The sequence below is a fragment of the Drosophila erecta genome, unplaced genomic scaffold (assembly GCF_003286155.1).
Source record: "Drosophila erecta strain 14021-0224.00,06,07 unplaced genomic scaffold, DereRS2 tig00000092-arrow-pilon, whole genome shotgun sequence".
Classification (NCBI taxonomy): domain Eukaryota; kingdom Metazoa; phylum Arthropoda; class Insecta; order Diptera; family Drosophilidae; genus Drosophila; species Drosophila erecta.
This window is the reverse complement of record NW_020825207.1, coordinates 1,414,885-1,436,930: the sequence shown is the minus strand read 5'-3', so window position 1 is coordinate 1,436,930 and position 22,046 is coordinate 1,414,885. Positions and strand designations below refer to the sequence as shown.

The window sequence follows — 22,046 nt, the reverse complement described above, 5'->3', positions numbered from 1 at the left end:
TCTAATTATTTGACTAAATACCAAGTAAGAGCAATCGATAACTATACAATTGGAATCCGATAGCTCCGCACACGCATTCAGTCACATATTTTGCACCTATCGACTAGTCGATATATCTCATCGCAATTAAATAGATGTACTTCAGTATATAAATAAAATAAAGTAAAATAAGCAAATCCGCTGGAAAATGTATTCGCGCTAACCGAAAACAATTGAAAAATGTGTGCGGGACGCCCGGAACGACTATAAACCGTTTTCCGTGCTGGCTATGGTGACGAGGCTCCACAGAACTGATAAATCCTAGGCCGACGCCCACTAAACACAGTTTCCTGTACAGGAGTGTAGTTTTGGATAAACGCAATTTGGGTAATTAGGAAGAGGTAGTCGCGCACCTGGCAGTACAATATCTCCCTTCTCGATTCCAGACACTCCGGATAGGGCGCTAGGGGGCCCCGAACGTAAGCGCAATGTCACAAGTAATACCAAACACGCCCACACCCCAAATGCTGACGACATCAACGCCCATAGAACCCATGAAACAACCACCAGCGTTTCCCACGCTGAGCGGCGCAAACATACACGAGCAGGCGTCCGATTTGAGAATGCAGGCCTCGACGATTTTCGGGGACCTCAAGCACGACGAGGCGAATTTGGAGAATGTGCCCCATCACGGAGTTGAGACTGAGCCGGAGGATGACTCGCATTACGGCGGGAACGGCAGCTCCAAGATCCGGATACTGCCCAGTGTAAAGCTAATAGCCACGCCGCACGCCTCCGATCCCAAGCGCAAGTTCGTCTGCCCGTATGACAACTGTACAAAGAGCTACGGCAAGAGCTCCCACCTGCGGTCCCACCTCACCTGGCACACGGGCATCAAGCCCTTCGTCTGCAGCGAGCCCAAGTGCGGCAAGGGATTCACGCGCTCCGATGAGCTCAACCGGCACCTCCGGACGCACACCGGCGAGAAGCCCTTCGAGTGCATTCAGTGCACCAAGAAGTTTTCCCGCAGCGACCACCTCACCAAGCACCTGGCTACCCATGACCGGCAGCTGAAGGGCAGCACCCCGAAGCGATCGGTACCAAGCAGCAGTGGCGTAGTCCGGCTCAAGCCCTCGAAGAAGATAACTCAGTCGGAGTCGGACTCGGGCTTCCACTTCATTGCCGCCATGGTTGGTTGTGGGGATCCAAGCATGGAACACCACCATCTGCAGCATCAGAACCAGCACCAGCAGCCCGCGAACATGATGGACACCCACCACAAGCCGATAAAAATCAAGCTGGAGCGGCCGGAGCACAGCGACAAGTACCAGATAGTTACTCCCGATCACCAGCTGGAGAATCATGGCCACAACCAGAGCCAGCTGCCGGATTTCCTTAACCAGGCCAAGCCCCAGGTAAAATACGAGCCGACCGAAGAAATGGTAAATACCCTTTCCCAGTTACCGCCGGCGGACGGACCCGGCACGTACGGAATGCCCCAGTTCGTCCAGGATCGGCCCTTTCACTGCCGGCAGTGCGAGAAGCGGTTCAAGCGGCAGGACGACCTCAACCGGCACATACGAACGCACACCGGGGAGAAGCCCTATGCCTGTTCGCAGTGCTGTCGCCGGTTTGTGAGGAGCGACCACTTGAAAAAGCACCAGCAGACGCATTTGAAAATACGATAGTTTCATAGTTATACTCCTTAAGTCGCTAGCCATTGGCATCCGCATCCAATCTATGTTGGCTACCACACGGGCGTGTGTCGGGTGAGGCACACAGTACAATAAAAATTAAATAAATTCGCAATCCAACTATATTCCTATGAAAGATCAACGCTGGCTCTCAAATCTCAATTTGTATGTATGTAAATAGGTCGTATGCAATTTTAATTTTAGCTCTAACTGTTTGTGTTTGCCAGAACATAAGATATACATCAGTATTTCTAAAACTTGCTGTTTCTTACTTTCTGGCTACTAAGCTCCCCGTATCTATTAATATAATTTATTTTAGTAAAACTCTTGTATATATTTATGGGACAATTGATGAGAAGGTGGTAGCTCATCAATGGACTTATATGGGTTCGAATCAGGTGGGAATTTGGAAAATGGTAAGGAATGGTATGAAAGAATGAATAATAGATATATAATATCTGATAAATCCAAGAATCATCGTCTATCGGTTCGGATGATAGAAGCGCTTTATCGATAATAACACTGCCATCTCCATTGGCATTTGATTTCGAGTTTCCAGCAGTTGTGTACTGCCTAAAGTAAAGAAACACACAAACTATGTGCGATTTTGACGCCTTGTGGGCGGATGTACTGAGAATCTTTCCTGTTTTGGGTGGAGCGGTAGGTTTATTCCTTCGATTCATTAATAAATGTTGGCCCTAGCACTCAGAAATTTGTATAGAATTCCATATCCAATGATCCGGTTGATGAGAAGGTATACGAAAATGTTCGCCAGCACCTCAAGATGTTGGGGAGCATAGACACCTTCGCGGCGCTTGTGGACCTGGAAATACAATCGGCCATTCGGAATGTCCTGGTGCCCAAGTTCTGGAAGCACTTCCATGCCGGCTTGGTCTCGACTGAATTGCAGGGCGGGATTGACGACCAAGCTCTGGCCATAGAAGCCCTGCCCGATAAGAACCGATTGTTCACCCAGTTCATAGATGCCATCAATGAGCTACATGACGGCTTTCAGAGCCTGATGCAGGTGAAACCGAGGCTGATCAAGCTAATTGGAACCGAGGAAAAGGCCGCTGCAAAGACGGTGAAGTTCATGCAGAAGGATGGCATCAAGAACAGCTTGAGGGACTCCTTGCTGGCTCAACTGCCACCCACTTTCAGTGTGGTCGTTGGAGCCTTCTACTGGGTGCATTTTAAGCTCTTTACCAAGGCCTCAAATCTCGCCTTGACCACAGTTGGTATGGATTAAATACATAACCCTGTAGTTCCCATACTCACTTTCGCCGTCAGATTCAGATGTTTTCGATGAGCTCCTCTGCGTTGGCTGCAACTTCGACGCAGAGCAGTGCTGCTGCCAAAAGTTGACGGATATGGTTAACAAGACCAACATGAAACTCTTCGAGATGAACCTCATAGACCGTCTAACTGGGAGTGCTCTAACGGCTCTGATCAAGCTCAAAATCAAGGAGCACATCAACGACACATGCATGGGCATTTTCGACAGAAGTCATCTTAAGCAGCTTGAAACTGTGAGTGAAATGGGATTTCCTTCTGTTGTCATCTTGGAACACTTATTAACTACCTTTGCAGTGGCTGTCGGATGTTATAATGTCCTGGCTTACAAACATATTCACGGAATGGAAGTCTAAGGACAGCATAGGCGATATCGAAGTTCCCGAGTCTGTTAAGTCCTTCAAAGTTAAACTGACTTACTTTATGTACGAAACCTTTGCGCAAAGCGTTATTGGTCAATTCTTCAGCATAATAATTGGTATGAGCCCTTAAAATCAGACAAAAGACCCATAACTATATGTATTCTTTTTTTAAACAGATTATCCAGATTCCATTCCGGCTATAGATGACTTGAAGATCTGCATGGAGAAAATTGATATGCGAGTCTACCTCACTGAATCCCTTAGGAGCTCGCTAGAGGCAAGGATTCTGCATCCTGGCGTTAACACCATGGACATATTAACCGGCTACGTGGCAGCCATCAAAGCTATTCGCCATTTGGATAGCACCGGAGTCATCTTAGAGATGGTAACGGCACCAATCAAAGATTACCTGAGGAAACGAAACGACACAGTGCGACGCGTAGTCACAGGGCTGACTGAAGAGGGACCCACGGACTTGTCCGAGGAACTCGCCAAGGGAGAATCAATTAAGGAGTGCAAGGACTCGGGTGCCGATGAGTTCAGCAACTGGGAAAATTGGGAGCCGGATCCGTTTGGAATAGATGCCAGCATCATGCAGTACAACAGCTCGCGAAAGATGAGGTCGGCCGACATTATATCAATGGTGGTTGACATATACGGCAGTAAGGAGTTGTTCATGACAGAGTATCGCAATCTAATGGCGGATAGACTGCTGGCCCAGTTAGATTTCAATTCCGAAAAGGAAATTCGAAATCTGGAATTGCTGAAGATCCGCTTTGGCGAATCACTGCTGCACAGCTGTGAGGTGATGTTGAAAGACGTAACCGATTCTAAGCGAATTAACGCGCATATCCACAGCGATGGCAACCGAACTGAAAGTGAGTTGCTTTTAACCTTCAAGATGTATACTTGGCCTTAAACAAACCATCTCATTCTAGATCAGTTATTCGAAATCTCCTCGCTGATTGTGTCTGCCCAGTTTTGGCCGTCCTTCAATAAAGAAAGCCTCCAACTTCCTGAGGAGATTGAGAATGAGTTCAAGAAGTACACCAAGGCCTATGAGGCGTACAAGGGAAACCGTACGCTTAACTGGCGTACAGTGACTGGACGTGTAAATATTGAAATCGAGATCGGGGACAGAACCATGGAAATGGTTGTGAGCCCCATATTAGCGGTCATTATCTACCACTTCCAAAATAAGAGTGAGTTTCGACCTAGCAGTCAGATTCTTCATTTTACAACCGCATATTGCATTTTTCAGATGAATGGACTATCGAGGATCTTAGCTCCATTACGAAAGTTCCACCCTCTGCACTACGTCGTCGTCTGAGTTTTTGGCAAAACCACGGATTGATCTCGGAAACGGCACCCGGAATATTCACTCTGCTGGAAAAGGAATCGGAAAAGTCTCAGTTCGAGGACATGAGTCTCGCAGAAGCTGATGAAGAGGATTTGGAATCCGCAATGGCTTCAGCCAGCGATCAAAGGGAAGAAGAACTCCAAGTAAGTGTGGTGAACAGTGCCATTTTTCGGTTTTTCTCATGCTATTATGCCTCGCAGGTTTTTTGGTCCTATATTGTTGGAATGCTCACAAATCTGGACTCCATGCCAATCGACCGAATCCACCAGATGCTAAAGCTGTTTGCCTCCCACAGCGGCGGAGTGGAGTTTACTCAGGATGAGCTGAAACACTTTTTGCAGCGAAAAGTTAGGGAGCACAAGCTTATATTCTCGGGTGGAGTTTATCAATTGGCAAAATAAGTTTCGGGGATTACCAAAATCACAAGTTGCCAACGACTGAAGAAATCATGAAATAAATAAAGAATAAACGTGATAACGTTTATGAAATGTACTGTTCCATGTTTAACGTTGGTTTTTCCAAACTGTCGTCTTATCTATTTCTATTCTGAGCTTATCTCTCACTCACGTACACACAAAGCGTTTGCCCAAACTTGTTTGGCTTGGGAATTCTAAACAGAGTGCAAGCAATCTCATATGAAAAGTAGAACACATGGTAAAATACGTCTAATGCTTAATTTATTTCAAGTTATATTAACGTATATGCTAATCCCGTTATCAACAAATTCAAACTTCTTAGGGCTCTAAAACTAAAGGCGAAGAAAAGTGTACTTGGTTTTGATATACTTTACAGGGTTAAACAGTTTTTGGTTTCATAAAATCAATCACGAACGCAGTGGCTAAATCACTTTATACACGCAAATAACTTGTGCTTAATTTAGTGTAATCGTTCTAAACTGTAATCTGTACATCAAAAGTTACATCAGGTATGCGGACCGGCTAGTCCTTATGTAAGAATCGAGCCTGATAGACACGTTCTCGATGAACTGAGGTCAGGACGGCGTTCAGAATGGGTGAAATACGTCGGATCCGCTGCTGAAAGCGATCCCGATCTCGCGCCATTACCTGCCATTCGCTCTTCCTGGCAGCCCGATAAGCGTAGTCCCAGGCTAGCATTACGTGAACTTCGGGTTTAATGTTGAAACGAACCTGTGGGCATTAATAGTTTATTAGTTATGGCAATTTATGCCGCGTATCAACTCACCTTCTTGACGGGAATCGAGCTGTCGTTGCTGCACTGGCAAGCCTTTAGCTCCTCGGTATCCCCATCCTCGCCGCATGCTGTAAACTGCACGCTGCTGTCGTCATCATCATCCTCATCAGCGACATCCTCATCATTCTCCTCTGCATCGTCCTCGAAGCAAATGAAGCTGTCCTCACTGCACTCAGAAATGCTACGCTGCCGCTGCAAGGAGCTCTTAGCAGTCGATGCTTCCGAACTGCCTGCGTTGTTGTTTCGGTCATTGGAGACTTGACTAGTGGGGCAGTCCTCCGCGGTGTCCTTAAAGCCGTGGTGCGGATGCAGGTCGATAAAGAAGTAGCACGAGGACGGCACGCAACGCCGCAAGGCGTCCAGCTCGATTCCCGCCATCTTGGCGCCCGGCGGACTCTGGGCGTTGACACACTTGTGCAGGGCGGTCTGCATTTGAGTGACTACGTCCATGGCCATTAGCTTGAAGGACATTATGGTGGCCAGCGGATTTAGGGGGTCCGGCTGCAGGGTTGGGATCCTCAAATCCTCGGGGACTTCGAGCGGTTTGACCTCGGGTGCCTCCTGATGCACCTTGTTTGGCTTCCACAGGGAACGTGAACCAGCGGAAATGGGACGTGACGGCCCGCACCGATATTGCTCGTAGATGGGGGAACTCATTTTTGCAATCAGGCGGAGAACAAAGAGGAAGGGGTCAAACAGCGCGCCCATAAGGGTGTGAAATTTCGACATCTGAACTTAAAGACACAAGTATGTTCTTGGTGTATTGGGAATCCCTTGTGAATGGCCATTTTCTTGAACTTGGCTTTGGGGGGCATGGTGGCCAGCTTAATTTTGGACACACTTATCCATGGTTACTGCGATTAACTAATGTAATATGGAGTGAAATAACGCACATATATTGTGAAATGTTACGTATGTCGTGCATCCGATCCTTTGCACTTTAATGTTTTTCAGTTGTAAGCTAGTTCTGCTTTTGTTTCTAGCGTATATAGCGATATATAGAGTCCAGGCACAATAATATTCAGAGTTTTACACGTTTTATACCAGAATAGTTCCATACTTTTTCACTAGAGCTGAAAATTTATCGATAACACACGTTGAATCACCTTGGGTATTGTTGTTTTTGTGACCATTCACTCTCGCACCCGAACAATTTTTCACATTCAAAATGGCCCACTGCTGTCTATCGATAAGCAATACATTCTGTGGATTTTTTAGTGAGGCTATCGAGTTCGATTAATAAAAGGTTTTTAAGAAAGTTATTTATTTAAAAGCAATATAAAATGTTTTTTTTATTTTAATATTGTGTATTTATTGGTTGAAAATTTGCAAAATGTTGAAAAATTTATTTATCTCCGTCATTGATAATTTTAAAGTTCAATTAAAATATATTCGGATTATTATTGTGCTTTAATAATTATTTAATACAACAATATTAAAATCTGGTGATGAATGTTTAAGTTTATTTAAAGCTGATGTAACACTGATGTACAAATTAATGGATCATAAATTAAAATTGATCATGTTCTGTATGATTGATGATTCATCGTTCTGTTTTTTGCGGAGTCATCGATGAACATAGAACATCAAGGTGCAGATCAAGTTGTACTACTCCAATTAGAAGAAATTTGTAGAGAAACATTTGTATATTTTGTAATAAATGAACTGAAAATAAAATTTGAATATATTTCGAAACATTTCGCAGCCTTAAAACTTAAGATGAAATATTGCGGTCGCAGCGATCAACTCGATTACTTCCGTGTGTCGGAGCACAATTAAATCATGCATACTTGTATGTACAATGCATGTACATGGTTCTTTAACCGATATTTTTACCTGACACTGTATGAAAATGCAAGTGCATGTTCCGCTGCGTCATTCTGTAGATAAAAAGCATGGAGTACATATGTACATCGTACTTGTATCTGTCGATATGTATAGTTATCTCAATATTATCGCATAATACTTGAGTGTTCTACGTTAACTGCACGCCATTTTTGCATATTATACGAGATCTTGTATATGGCAGCATAGTGCATGAATATATATGTATATGTATGCATGTGTAGGTATACATATAATATCAGATATTTACGTATAATATTCAGATTTTCCGCACTTAAAAGCGTTCGGGAATCGTCTGAAATAAGAAGTCAGATTTATATGCATGCGCACATACATTACACGCATATATATGTACGTAATACATGTGTATTATTTTCGCCGTGTGTACGATTCGTATGTGCACACAGCACAAGCACACGTACAGATTAATCAAGCCATATGATTAATACACAGTGAAACAGCTGATTCATAAGCGTAGATGTAGACCCCCTCCTGCACAAGCGCCCCGCAAGTCCAGTTACTCACACACCAGCTGGCAGAGCTACTGCAACAGTTGATATCAACAAAGGCAGGGGCGAAGTGCGGGTGGCGCCCGCCACAGGGGCGCTCTGAATAATTGCTGACATACAAGGGAACTGAATGAACTGAACTGAATCCTATGCTGATTGTAATAACTTGAAAATTGTTAAATGAAAACCAAGGAAGGCATGAGCTGCTCTTGTACCGCTGCCCGCACTAACCGCAAGTCCGCTCCTGACCCATCGAGTCTGGCCGCACACACACACACACACACTCTCTCGCTCTCTGGCACGCACACAGCGACAGCGCGTGTATCCGACGCTGGTATGGGTGCATGTATCTGTATCTACGTGCTGGGGACTCAAATCGTAAACTTTGCAGTCAGTTCACTTGAACAGCTGTGAGCGATCGACGTTGGTCGGGAAGCAATCACAATCACAAACACACACACACCAGACACACACCCACACTGATAGAGCGGAGCCATATATGCTGTATATGCAAGGCATATATGCATAATTACATACAGCGCAGTACATGGGGGCTGCATAGGAAACAAGTACAACAAAATCACAAATACACAAATGTACAAGAAAATACGTGAAAACGTAAAATCTTTTGCGTAGTTTATTCGCTCGCGTCGCGCTCGGTTCTTCACTTACTCCACTCCACTCCAGCAAGTCCATTTCGATTCCACTTCCAATCCAAAACCAACTCGTATCTCATCGCTTCGGTTTCGTTGTGCTGCGCTGCTCTGCGTTGCGTTGCGCCGAGAGTTTCGTTTTCGGTGCTTCTTCAGTTCACAGTTCAGTTCGGTTGGGATTCAGTTGGATTCGAATCGATGTTTAGTGTAGATTGGCCAGGACACGGAGAGCAATAATAAATAAGTCCCTCATCGCGCGGCGTGCAGAACCATCCGAACTAACTAAGTCTAGCCAAGGCTAGAAACGCTGTCTGCGCACCTGTGTGCGTAAACCGTGGCAGCCAAAGAGCTGAGATACATATGTGAAACCAACCGATCCCGCTTATTGTCGAGTGATAACACCGAGATTGGCGAGAAACATTCGGAACCAGCTGGAGCTCAAACATCAAAACATCAAAACATTTGTGTTTCAAAATCAAAACGCAAAGCAAACAAACACAGTCGAAAGCGCGAGTGCAGCAGTATTAGTAGTGACCACACACAGATACACACATGCACACGGGCACACGGGCATATCGTTACATACGTGTGTAACTCTCTGCACATAAATGCGAGCCAATCTATTTAATTCAGTTTCAGTGCATTTATAAATTAATAAAATTTACCAAGTGCGAGAGTGAGGGAGCGACACGCACACCTATGCAAGCTCATTACACGGACGCAGCGAACGTGAGTCTTGGAATATTGCAAACAACAAAAGCAACAACAAAACCAAAAGCAACAACAACAAAACAACAAGCGAAACAGCAAAAAATAAATAAATAACGAGGAACCAGTTTCACCTTGAGGAGCAATACCTAGTGCACACTCACAGGCACAATCGCACTCACACACACACTCACGCGCAGCGCACATGTGCAGCAGTGTGCGCCAAATGAAACAGCCCGATCTTACTGCGACCACGGACATAAGCACATAGTGCACATAGTGCATACAGCCCAGAGCAGACACAGTGCCCACCACATAATTCCGTGATAAAGCCCCGGAGAGCCGGAGCACTCCGCCTTATCGGCAACCCACTGCCACTGGTTCGGCTACTATGCTCCAGCGGGGATCGGGACATCATCGCTGGGATAGAGACACAGAGACCAGGACTGGGATGCAGTTGCAGCAGCGGCCCCAAACGCACTGAAAGATGATAGCTAAGCCCAACCAGGCCACCACCGAACCACCATTGAGCTTGCGCCCCGGAACAGTGCCAACGGTTCCAGCAACCACCCCAGCCAGACCAGCGACCATCCAGCGAAGGAATCCAGCCCCGAAAGCGGACTCACCACCCCACACTTTGCCACCGTTCTCGCCATCGCCTTCGCCATCGCCATCGCCTTCGCCAGCGCAAACCCCAGAAGCAAAAAAAACACAAAGCCAGTCAGCTATTACTCATCCAGCGGCTGTGGCTTCGCCTTCCGCGCCTGTTGCTGCAGCTGCACCGAAGAGCCCCAAGACCCCGGAACCCCGGAGCACCCACACCCACAGCCACACTTACAGGCCCGACTACAGCCCCAGCTCCAGCACCAGCCAGCTCGACACCCCCCCACCCGAATCCGAAATGGACGGCGAAAGATCTCCGAGCCACAGCGGCCATGAAATGACACTGAGCATGAACGGCATCGATTCCAGCCTGGTGTTCGGATCTGCACGGGTTCCTGTCAACTCCAGCACCCCGTACTCGGATGCGACTCGAGTGAGTAACACTGTCTACACTGAGGGAAATTGGGATCGAGTTCTAGGTGCTTGACGGTTTTGAGCTCTAATGGAGGTAGGACCATACCATTTACCCAGAGATCAATTCGACCCAGGGCAGAACTTGTGTCCCAGCAGGCAGGGATGCATTTGGTGAAGTCATCATCACGCCAGCGATGCGCTTCTTATCGCTTCTAATGGCAGCCATTTATGTAGATAATCGCACCCAGCTGTCTCGGCAAGGCGAACGTAGTTGATATTCGGCAGGCAGACCTACTTATAGAGCCCACACAAAATACTTTGCAAATAGACCGGGCGGGTCAACAAAAGTTTGACTGATAAGATGCGCCGAGATTAGATTCAAGTTTTTGCGATTATTTTCTTTGTTTACAAATACCAGCAGATTAGCAATCGAATTGTAGCTTAAACTCACTGCTGACTTATTATGACGAAATAGCCAGGATTGATGGATGGTTACTCCAGCTGCACTGTCTCATTGAGTGCTGATGAGTCCCGACCATGGATACATCGATACATAGATACATAGATACATAGATACACGGACTCATTCGCGGAGCGCGTGGAAGTGCAGTTTTTGTCCCCGTGCATTTCATTTACGGGGCGGTTGTACTCGCGTTTCGCTTCCCCGATGACTCACAGTATTTGTCGAGCTTGCATATATGTATGTATGTATGTATGTGCTGTAGCCTGTAGATATGTGTGTACATGTATCTGGGGCCAGAGTACGGATGGATATGTTGGTCGGGCGTACTATCCGTCAATATTTTGTGAGCAATACGTCTGTATGGTGATATGATTTCGTCGGTACAGCTCGCCAGTTCCCTATGGCGATCTACCCGTCGATCTATTCGTCACCCGTCATCTTGTTTACCGACCACCTCGGCGTGGAAATCAAGAACGCACTATCTACATAACTGGAAAGTCGAAATTTAGCAAATGAGCGTAGTATTCCAGTACGACTCACCATGTGTATAGCAGCCATAGCACATTTGGTGCATTGACCTTGCTTAGCAGTTTGTTTTTTACGGTTATTAGTGCGGACGGATGGAGGAGGCAATGGCTTCGCCTTTGCCTTTGCCTTTCGCCTTTGGCGTCACGAACAGAACGCTCAATTGCGTATTACTCGCATATATAGAACTGGCAACTGGGAACTGGGAACTGGGAACAGGCAACAGGGCACTGGGAAGCGGGTGCACACGAACTGAGTCGTTGACTTCTGCGACTACATGTTTATCTGCGCTGCAGAAAGCGTGTTTAATATAGTATTCGAGCTGATGACCTTAGGATCTAAGCGTAAGAACGGTTAAAATCGAAAGCCCCAGCCCCAGCCCCATTTCATCACTTTTACTTGTTCCCCGAAGAGCGAGCGCACATACATAGATACATCGCTGCATGTGTATCTGTGTCCCACGGATGCGGGTGTCTGCAACTTCTGCCCTTCTGCTCCCTGCTCCTCGTATCTGTGTACGTTTGTGTGTGTGTGTGTGTGTGTGTGCTTTGGGCCAGGGTGTGAGTGCGAGTGTGTTGTGTTGTGTCTACAAGAGTCGGGCTGCTTATTAGACTTGAACTGAACCGTCTGACTGACGACGTCGGCGACATTGAGAGTGAGTTCGGAGCAGAGTTGCGAGGGCAAAGGCAACAGAATGGAAGTGGCAGTGGCAGTGGCAGTGGCAGTGGCAGTGGCAGTGGCAATGGCTGAGGCAATGGCCGATGGAGCATCGCATCCCGTCGGCCCCAATACCACGTCTGCTCCACACAGCCCGCTCAGCTTTCGCAGCGCGATTCGGTTCAGCTCGGAGCGCCAAGGGTATCGCCTCTGCTTCGGATGTGGATGAACTCGCGAGGTGCACGAACTGCTGCAAGGTCGAAGTTAACGCTATTAATAGGTGGTTTCTGCCGTCTCTCGCGGCGCGAATAAAACGGTTATTCACATTGGCCAAACGAGGCGGCGCGTCACCGCTATGACCTATTCCAAGTCGGTCTTCCTGGCCTCGCGAGCCCAGTTTCCAGATGGGCACTCATCACATGATATCAGGCTGGATCGGATGGTTGGGTTGGTTGGGATGGTCGGGTGGTCGGTATGATTAGGGACCAGATGAAGGGGCTACCAGGAAGCGGACCCACTTGTCCGAGCATCTCAACAGCCGAACAGAAACACACAGCGAGCAGAGACACATTTCAATACAAGTGCACACAGACACAAACCATATTTCGTTTTAGGAGCGTTTTATTAACCTTGGCGAGGGACATTGAACTTCAAACGCTGCGGATACGTATTTCGCACAGATACAAACGCATGCATACCGCCATAGACAAGGCGGTATACGAGGTGCATGTATATACATACACGTATGTCGGGCACACAGCCGAACTGCTCAGATGTACTATACTATATAATAAGTCTATCTATATATTGTACACCTCTGGCGTGAATTTGTTTCCTAACTCTTTATCTGCGATACGTTAATATGCAGTCGGCATTTATATACGCAGGTACAATAGGTAAATGTGTTTTTCGCATGAACGAATTAACGGAGCGTATCTGCCTATACATTTGCGGTTTCCGAAAGGTGAAGCAAATTTCGTTGTTCCACAACTTTGTGGAAACAAGGGAGTGCAGTAATTTATGGGCTCCGAAATGCCGGAAGTATATTCAATATTGTACGGGCACATATTACTCACTCACTTTCCTTGCGCTGGACGCTTTCCGTCTGGCCTAGGGTAATATCTATGGGCTTAGCTGTAAGTATCTTAGATGTCTTACCACCTGTGCTAGTCCGCTGATAGTTTCAAACTAAATTGAGGCGATTGTAAAACCCGGCTTTCCTTTTCCTTTCCTTTGCAGACCAAGAAACATTCTCCCGGCCATATCAAGCGACCCATGAACGCCTTTATGGTGTGGAGCCAAATGGAGCGGCGCAAGATCTGCGAGCGGACTCCCGACCTGCACAACGCGGAGATCTCCAAGGAGCTGGGCCGCCGGTGGCAGCTGCTCAGCAAGGACGACAAGCAGCCGTACATCATCGAGGCGGAGAAGCTGCGCAAGCTGCACATGATCGAGTATCCGAACTACAAGTACAGGCCCCAGAAGAAGCAGACGCGCTCCCCGGGATCGCTGAAGCCGAACCAGGACGCGGACGGCTGCGAAGCCAGAACTGACACGCCCAACAACTCACTGACCACCCTTGCAATTAATGGAACCACCACTGCCGGCCGGAAAAGCAAAAGATCTACCTCTACATGTCAATCGGGTTCCGCTTCGAAACGATTGAGGAACGACTCGGGTGATACCTCCAAGCCTAAGTACGAAGTTAAGTTGGAGTCTGCTGAGCAGCTCAACTCCGCGGATATTATACTACCCTCAGCCGATAATTTGTTAAACTACCAATCGTCTGATTACTTACCTCTAAGCACGCACAGCAATGCCGACTGCGACGAGAAGCTGCACTCAGAGCTGAGCTCGGGTCCGCTGGAGCCGCGGGAGAACCTGTCGGAGGTGGTACACCGCTTCCTGCCGCTTTTCCTCGGTGGCAACGAGGACTCGCAGCTGGGGGTCAGCTCCCTGGCGCAGAGCCAACACAACCAGTCGGATCCCACCGCAGGATTGATGGACAACATCTCCGACATCAACCCCATCGACCGCGAGGAGCTCTCCCAGGAGGTGATGCAGTACCTGCCCTACCTGGAGGTGAATCCCTCGAGCGACGGGCTCACCCTCAAGGTGGAGTCCAGCCTGTTGGACAACCAGCTCATCGAGCCCGTGTTCGACTCCGAAGACAACATTGTGAACGACGCCAATTTGCACTCGGCCAGCCATCAAGGACCTCCATATGTGCCTGACAGCAACGACTGCTTCGCGGAGGACTGCGGCGGGGACAGCTCCTCGCACCATGTGGAGTTTGAGGTGGTGCCTCCCCAGACGGTGACCATGACCATGACCTGCACGCTGCCCTACGGCGGTCCGGACGGTGGGCACACATTCCAGGCCGACGACTTCAACACGATCCCGTCGGCCGCCGAGGACAGCGAGTGCAGCATTCTGACCACCTCCAATTCGCCCCAGATCGGCTTCAACGGGGGCAGCTTCGTGGAGGCGGACGCCATCGGGAGCACTTGTACATACGCGCAACAAGTCTACACCGAAAGTGTAATTGAAACACACAATGATCTCAACTACGTCGCACACGATAACAACGGAGCTCTGCTAGCCTACACATTTGAGGACGTGCCGCCTCAGCCAACCGGTAGTCATTTAGAGTTTAACACTAGCAAGTACGAGTTTGCAAGTTATTATAAAATGTGAGAGATATTTAAGTTTGTGTAATTTATAACTAATCTAATTGTACGTTTATAATTTTACACCAAATTATATATAAAAATATGTATATGTATGCAGATAATACCATATATTCCATAAATTCTATATACATACGCGAGAATAAAAAATTCTATAAACGCGAGAATAAAATGCTTTGCATTGAAAATATTTACGACGGAGCAGTCTCTCATTTACTGCGTAGTGGGCTTGCTGGTTCCTGCCATGCGCCAACCCCCATTCGAATGGGGATTAACCTTGCGGCGATCAGCTAATTGTTCCCGAATTCACTTGATAGGATCTCCAGCGGTTCTCGCGAATTATCTACATATGTTTATTTACACGCACAAATATTTCACATAAATCATTGGTGGCCAACAGAACGGGACACAGAATGAGGCTAAACCATCATTAGTTGTTGTACACGATAAAATAATGCCGACAATAAGGTAGTATACATTCGTTTCTCTTTCCGCAGCTGATTTTCTGGCTCTAGGCGATCTAGGCGGATTACAAGGTGCTCGCCTCGATATGTGGGATATTGTGTAGGTCGGAGTCGGGATTGGACCAGTAGTAGTAGGGGGCGCCCTGGCTGAAGCAGAATTTCATGTTGAGAGTCTCTCCATGATCCACGTAGTACATGAGATAGAAGTTGCACATCTCGTCCTCGTTCGTGGGACTGTCGTTGATACAGAGTTCGATTAAAAGCGTTGCTCGAGCTGCATTCAAATCACTGCTACTTACCCTATTTTGGTTATCCGATGGCGGGTACTCTTCATAGTACACCTCACAGCGATCTTGTCTCCCTCGATTATGGGGTCCTTATTGGTGATGTTGTAGAACATCTGGGGCGTGAGGGGATCTCTTTTGCCGAGCTGCAGCCACTCCTGTTCTCCATCGCTGTTTGTCCTCACCCGGTAGCCAGAAACCACCTTACCCAGACCGTGGGTGTGCACCCGGTACGCGAAAGGATGCAGGACCTTCTGCTCGTTCACCTCGCAAGCCGTTTCCATGTGCTCCGTCTTCATGGCCGGAATCTGTCCGTCTGTGCCCAGCAGCAGAGTTCCAGCCAGCTTTTTACGACTGCCAGGAGGGGACTGGTTTATTTTAAGAATCATTTACACATGTAACAAGGAACTTACGGCTCTTCTGAGTAATCGAGGAACACTCCAGAATCATCAGTGGAGCCATCTGGGAAAAATCACATTTAATTAATAATTCCTGATATTGAAGGCATTCTAGTACTCACCTTTGAACTTGTCAATGTGGGCATAGTGAACTTGCAGTACCAGGTACTTGGTGGGCGAGTTCTTGCCCACCTTGAAACCCACCCCCTCGGGCAGATTCAACTTTTGAGCGTCTCTGGCCCAAGCGTATATGATCTGTAGAGTGTTAAGAGTAAGTGTTAGTCCAGCAGATACAAATTAACTATAAGCACATTCGATAAACAGGTTAAATATTCTATATAAGCTGGGTTGACTGCCAGGGATTTACTTATGAATTATCCACGCATTTTGAATATTATTAATAAACCACAATAATAACGATCAAAAGTAATACAAGCTTCCACGTTCTCTTCTGTCACAACAGGACAAATTTTGCCATTGAAAGTGACTTTCAAACTTCCCCCTTAAAATTTATATTTTTTCAATCAGAAGGCTCTCTCGAAGTATGTCCGCTTCGGTTTGCTGTAGATGCAACGAGAAGATTTGGCCTCGAGCAGTTTGCAGTTCGGGCAAGACGTACCATCCACACCACTTCACCTGCAAGGACTGCGGCCTGGTGGTGGATCCTACACTGTTCTTCGCGGTGGAGGACGACGTGGTCTGCAGTGAGTGCTACCTGGACAAGCATGCCGCCCGGTGCTCCGCGTGCCGGATTCCGATCCTTGAGCGTGGCGTGATTGCTGCGGAGCGCAAGTGGCACGAAAAGTGTTTCCGTTGCGTGAGCTGCAGCAAGCCGCTAGTCTCGGCGAGCTTCTTTGAAGTAAACGGATACCTGTTCTGCAAGTCGCACTTCCGGGAACTGTTTTCGTCCCGCTGTTCAGGCTGTGAGAAGCCCATCGATCGCCGAGCCGTGGTTGCGCTGAGCACCAAGTGGCATGCCAAGTGCTTCAAGTGCCATCTCTGCCGCAAAAGGATCAGCGACCGGGAATTCTGGATTAAGAACGGACAACCCATTTGCGTAGCCTGCCGATAGAGACCTATAGTCTCACATTCGCGTAAATTGTCAGCCTTATAAATGTGTAGTGCCTATCTGTTGGCCCATTGGGTCATTTCCATACCTGGGAATGGGAGTGGGGTCCGCAAGGACTGGCAGACTCTTCTTCGGAAGCTCGGTTCATCTCGCCACAGTTCCTGTGCGCAACAATATGCCTGTATTTACTAGTCCACAAACATTTCTTCGAACTCACCAGGTGGTCTTCGAGGTTCCGGGCTCTCCGCATCCGTAGAGCAGCATATGGTGGGCCGTGTTCATCGTAGCATTGGGATTGAAGCCAACTATTTGAGGAAGAAACGTTAGTTGAAGTACTTCCAGAGGATGGCTCTCATTCGTAGAGACGTACCAATATAGTAGGTGGTAGTTGGGTCGACCTTGATTGGCGTGCACAAGTACAGATCGGGCTGTATATGCATACATATAATTGTTAGTTTTGTTTAGTTTTAGAGAGAACAGTCTTCTAGGATTAGGCAACAAGTATTATTGAAATATGTACATATAAGTAAGCCTTCAATGGCCCGTTTGCCCTTTTTCGTCACCCTCGTAAAACAAATCGTATCTACGGCGCAGGTTCGAGAAGTGCAATCTACAGGTTTCGGTTTCAGGGCCTTACATGTGGGTGTCGAATCGTGTGTATTCGGGTATAACTGACCATATGGAAATTTTTGCACAGAACACTTATGGGTTTTCCCCGCGGGGAAGATTTGGGGAAAACCAGATCTACATATATGTATGTAGGGACTTCTTCAATCTGATTGCGATTGTATGCGTACAACTGGCCGAAGCTGTTCATCCATATGGAGCGAAATCTATGGTGCATAGTGCTTCTGGAAGCTGGACTTACGGTTTGGGGAGAAACGTTGGGCATCAGGAATGGAAAGGAAGCCGTTGCGCCTGTTGCGGAGTTCGACTCGAGATTCTGTTGGTAATTGGAGTTTTGGTAATCCCCCTCTTTCACAAGGCCGTCCACACCTAACATCCCGATAAGCAGGAGCAGTCCCACCGGAGCAGCAACTTCGAATATACGTGGCATTTTCCCCGTGTTCGAGCTTTATTCGAGTGTGCACTGCACTGAAAACTTTCTGGAAAACGAAGAAAAGCCTTCCTGTTTGGGGAAGAACAATACGTTTTGTATTGCTCTCTCCGATATTTTTCCACACGTAGCTAGGCCCAGTTTATATATATGTAAGTGTATTCTGGGCAGTAATCGATACCCAGAGCCATTATATCGATGACGACGCCAGGGCTGCAGGCCAGCAATGAGCGGTACATTCAAATATCAACCGGAAATTCACTTGCTTGCATTAAAGCACATAAAGCAAATTGTCATTTTCAACTATTTTGATACAGTGTTTTAAGAACACCGCAACACAAAAGGAAACCCCACAATAGCCTGCCCAACTAAACGGGGCTGCATTCCTTTCGACCAACTGGTTAACTCCCGATTTCGCATGCGCCATTCAATCGATTTTCTACGAACAGAGTTTCCAATGTTTACGGTGCGCTCATTTGGATGTAGCTGTAGGCCTCAAGTTGGAACCACTGGCACTTGGAAAACATCCGACGTTTAAATGGAGGACCAGGGCGACGTGACCGACCAAGCCGCTGGTAAGCTGAGCAGCTCGAATGCCCAGTGCTCCAGAAACCGATGTGCTAATGGTAAAACTGTCTTAATGTACACTCAAGAGCGGTACTCAATTATTTACAACCAATCATGTATTCCCAGATGACCCTATTATGGGCACCCAGACCCAGAGTCGCCAAAACTCGTCCGGCATGCTGAACATGATGGACGCCAGCTCCTTCAGCATGCCACCCCCCAATCTGCACTCCTCGAAGGTGATCAATCCGAACAAGGCGATATTCACCATCGACGCGAACACGGGACAAATCTTTATAGTGAACAACAAGGCCTGTCAGCTGCTGGGCTACACGTCCCAGGAGCTGAGGAACAAGGGATTCTTTGACCTGCTCAACGGCAAGACGGAGAGCCACATCTCCTCCCTGGCGGAGATGCAAATCGAAGGCGACGAGGGCCGGGTGGTCCTGCTAAGTGGAAAGGTCATCGAGATGAAGACCAAGACGGGCAGCAAAATCCTGGTCTCGCTCTGGATCCGGCAGATCAGCAGCGATGGCAGACATATAGCCGTCGCGGAGCCAGTAGAGAGGCACATATGCCACATCAGCACCGATAGATCCGGAGTGATAACCTCCGTAGACTCCACCACCGCCACCATATTCTTTTATGAATCCATCGAAAGCGTCGTTGGCGTCAGCATTGTCGCCCTTATCCCGTTCATAAAGCTGCCCGATCCGGATAGCCGTGAAATACCTAAGACGCTGCGGAAGCAGAGAGCTACTGGGCGAACCACGGATAATGTAAAGTTTCCTCTGTGCTTGCTAATAGCCCTGGACGAAGATGCTTCCGCGGGGTACTCCCACTCGGGAAAAACCGGGTTAAACATCACCGTCTGGGTTTTCCAGAATCTCAGCGGCCTGATTGTGGTAGACGACATAGGGAACATACTAATGTGCAACCAGCCTTTCTCACTGTTGATGTTCGGATATGGCCAGGACAAGATAATGAACATGCATATATCCGCGATCCTACCCAATTTCGGGAAGGACTCCCGCGAGGAGAAGAGCCCTAATGTCTCCAACACCTCGATAACCAGCAACGACTGGGAGCCGGACACGGATCCCTTCGTCGTGGACAACGACTCCTCCCTGCAGTCCTGCAAGAAGAGCTCGACTAACCGGACGGCACCCAACAACGAACATTCTTCGGTAGGCGATGGCCACCTGAGTTGCAATCTAGAGAACAGCAGTGGGCTGTACTGCGACCTCCGCCAGCCAGATGACTGCACCATAGATGACATCCTCACACCTGTTAATGCCTCGAACAGTTTTCCCGCCGACGAGTTTGAGACAGGATCGCACTCGCACGTGAATGAGTCGTCCCTTGATAAGGCGAAGTCCGCGTCCACAGAGACCTGTGATGCCTCCTGCAGCAATCCCGCCACCAGACTGCTTAGTTCCATTAACGGAAGCTTTGTGGGGGAGGCCATCCACGCCGATGGCTCCGTCATAGAGGTAGTCTACTCCGTGCTCCTCCAGATACTGCCATGCTCCAACCGGGTGTACTGCATCTGGGTGTGCCGAAACCCCAGCACTCGGCTGGACGGCGAAAAGTACAACTATGCAAACCTAACGTCCACGTTCAACAGCATGGCCAGCACTGTTGAGCAATCGCTGGGCCAGGTGATAAAGACCACGGCTGCCCAAAACTCCAGCCGACCTAATTCTCTGTCCTTAGTGTCCAAGTACGAGGACGAATTGTACCTGGGTGACTACAGCAAATACTACACGTCCATTCGCCAGATCGGAAGGGGGGCCTATGGGTATGTGAACATGGCTTTCCGGAACACCGACCGCCTGCTGGTGATCACCAAGTTTATTCTGAAGGAGAAGCTCTGCTCCCAGTTTATGGTCAAGAGCCGCGACTGCAAGGAAGTTCCTATCGAGATCCACCTGCTGCAGACCCTGAACCACAAGAACATTGTGTCCGTTCTGGATGTGTTCGAAAACGATCTCTTCTACCAGCTGGTGATGGAAAAGCACGGATCCGGAATGGATCTATGGACGTTCATAGAGCGACGTCCCCTGATGGACGAAAAACTGGGAAGCTACATTTTTCGGCAGGTGGCCGATGCCGTCAACTATCTGCACGAACAGAAGATACTGCATCGCGACATCAAGGACGAGAACATTATAATTGACCAGAATTTCACCATAAAGTTGATTGACTTCGGATCGGCGACCTTCATGGAGGAGGGCAAATTCTTCTCCACGTTCTACGGCACGACGGAGTACTGCAGTCCGGAGGTACTGGCCGGCAACAGATACGTGGGTCCCGAGCTGGAGATTTGGGCCCTTGGGGTGACTCTGTACGTTCTGATGTTTTTCGAAAATCCATTCATCGATGTGGAGGAGACATTAAAGGCCGAGATCCAAATACCGAAAGCGGTGTCCGAGCAGTTGAGCCTTCTGCTGAGCTCCATGCTGAATAAGGATCCCAAGTACCGCTGCACCATGCATCAGTTAATCACCGATCCCTGGCTCACCCAGGAGGTGAATCCCTCGGCTTTCAGTTTCTCGTGGATAGTGCCATGCAAGGCCCACGAGGCCAATCCGGACCTGTATTTTTCCGGCTACCTGTATTCCAGCACTTCGGTGCTGTCCACTATTTCACCGCAGGAGAGCTTCTCCCACATCGAGGAGTCCTCGATTGGGGGCAGCGATGAGGCCAGACTGGCATCCCACAGGACCGGACAGAAGTTGTGCGTTAATGAAGGTACAGTACTTCTTCGTCTGCTGCGTATTTCGGTTTTAAAGAACCCTTTGCCGTTCTAGCCAAACACAACAAAATGGACACACTTTATGCGAAACAGTTCCAGCTAAACACCTCAGTAAGTAACCACGAGCTGAGGGCCTCGTTACCTGACTCCAGCCACCCAGAGATCGGGGGTTCCATATGCTCCTCGAAATCCGAGAACGATATATTCAAGAACAAGCTTCAGCCCTGCGTCTCCACTTACAACGTAGTTAGTCTGCACGATGTGAGCACGAAACCCAAGATGCTTGATCTAAAATGAAGTTCTAAATCCGTTGTACATGTGTAAATCGAACCTGAGCATACTGTCATATGTAAATAGCAACATTTGTGAAAGGACAATTAAGGATATGGGCGGAAAAGCATGTAGATGAATAAATCAATTTAATTGTTACTCCACAGCGTTTTAATGGATATGATGTATATCCAGCATGTTAGCTTTCATCG

At 47.9% G+C, this 22,046-nt stretch overlaps 7 protein-coding genes across 9 annotated transcripts; 5 read left to right on the top strand and 2 right to left on the bottom strand.

The window, feature by feature from the left end:
- Window positions 1-48: 48 nt before the first annotated feature.
- LOC6548052 (zinc finger protein Xfin) lies at window positions 49-1,865 on the top strand. The gene is made up of 2 exons (XM_001976477.3): window positions 49-366; window positions 426-1,865. The coding sequence occupies exon 2, from the start codon at window positions 468-470 to the stop codon at window positions 1,665-1,667; it is 1,200 nt and encodes a 399-aa protein (XP_001976513.1). The 5' UTR covers window positions 49-366; window positions 426-467; the 3' UTR covers window positions 1,668-1,865.
- Window positions 1,866-2,188: 323 nt separating this feature from the next.
- On the top strand, window positions 2,189-5,159 carry LOC6548053 (anaphase-promoting complex subunit 2). Its single transcript, XM_001976478.3, has 8 exons — window positions 2,189-2,333; window positions 2,395-2,911; window positions 2,964-3,202; window positions 3,264-3,444; window positions 3,505-4,206; window positions 4,267-4,530; window positions 4,590-4,831; window positions 4,889-5,159. The coding sequence occupies exons 1-8, from the start codon at window positions 2,271-2,273 to the stop codon at window positions 5,087-5,089; spliced, it is 2,409 nt and encodes an 802-aa protein (XP_001976514.1). The 5' UTR covers window positions 2,189-2,270; the 3' UTR covers window positions 5,090-5,159.
- Window positions 5,160-5,348: 189 nt separating this feature from the next.
- Window positions 5,349-7,074, bottom strand: LOC6548054. Its single transcript, XM_001976479.3, has 2 exons — window positions 5,892-7,074; window positions 5,349-5,836 (listed from the first exon to the last, which is right to left on the bottom strand). Exons 1-2 carry the CDS (start codon window positions 6,627-6,629, stop codon window positions 5,627-5,629), a joined length of 948 nt encoding a protein of 315 aa, XP_001976515.1. The 5' UTR covers window positions 6,630-7,074; the 3' UTR covers window positions 5,349-5,626.
- Window positions 7,075-8,609: 1,535 nt separating this feature from the next.
- On the top strand, window positions 8,610-15,254 carry LOC6548055 (putative transcription factor SOX-14). Of its 3 annotated transcripts, none has more exons than XM_001976480.3 (2): window positions 8,610-10,651; window positions 13,517-15,254. In XM_001976480.3, exons 1-2 carry the CDS (start codon window positions 10,103-10,105, stop codon window positions 14,972-14,974), a joined length of 2,007 nt encoding a protein of 668 aa, XP_001976516.1. In that variant the 5' UTR covers window positions 8,610-10,102; the 3' UTR covers window positions 14,975-15,254. The 3 variants fall into 3 exon arrangements, with proteins under 3 accessions (XP_001976516.1, XP_026836849.1, XP_026836848.1); XM_026981048.1 differs by lacking the exon at window positions 8,610-10,651 and adding an exon at window positions 11,613-11,964; XM_026981047.1 differs by lacking the exon at window positions 8,610-10,651 and adding an exon at window positions 12,188-12,275.
- A 42-nt stretch (window positions 15,255-15,296) lies between these two features.
- Window positions 15,297-18,424, bottom strand: LOC6548056 (peptidylglycine alpha-hydroxylating monooxygenase). The gene is made up of 8 exons (XM_001976481.3): window positions 18,051-18,424; window positions 17,553-17,610; window positions 17,400-17,487; window positions 17,271-17,343; window positions 16,236-16,368; window positions 16,129-16,177; window positions 15,731-16,069; window positions 15,297-15,665 (listed from the first exon to the last, which is right to left on the bottom strand). The coding sequence occupies exons 1-8, from the start codon at window positions 18,237-18,239 to the stop codon at window positions 15,497-15,499; spliced, it is 1,098 nt and encodes a 365-aa protein (XP_001976517.2). The 5' UTR covers window positions 18,240-18,424; the 3' UTR covers window positions 15,297-15,496.
- On the top strand, window positions 16,375-17,264 carry LOC6548057 (transforming growth factor beta-1-induced transcript 1 protein). Its single transcript, XM_001976482.3, has one exon. It carries the CDS (start codon window positions 16,658-16,660, stop codon window positions 17,183-17,185), a length of 528 nt encoding a protein of 175 aa, XP_001976518.1. The 5' UTR covers window positions 16,375-16,657; the 3' UTR covers window positions 17,186-17,264.
- Window positions 18,425-18,462: 38 nt separating the features above from the next.
- LOC6548058 (PAS domain-containing serine/threonine-protein kinase) lies at window positions 18,463-21,993 on the top strand. The gene is made up of 3 exons (XM_001976483.3): window positions 18,463-18,865; window positions 18,933-21,560; window positions 21,620-21,993. The coding sequence occupies exons 1-3, from the start codon at window positions 18,778-18,780 to the stop codon at window positions 21,859-21,861; spliced, it is 2,958 nt and encodes a 985-aa protein (XP_001976519.1). The 5' UTR covers window positions 18,463-18,777; the 3' UTR covers window positions 21,862-21,993.
- The last annotated feature ends 53 nt before the right edge of the window (window positions 21,994-22,046 follow it).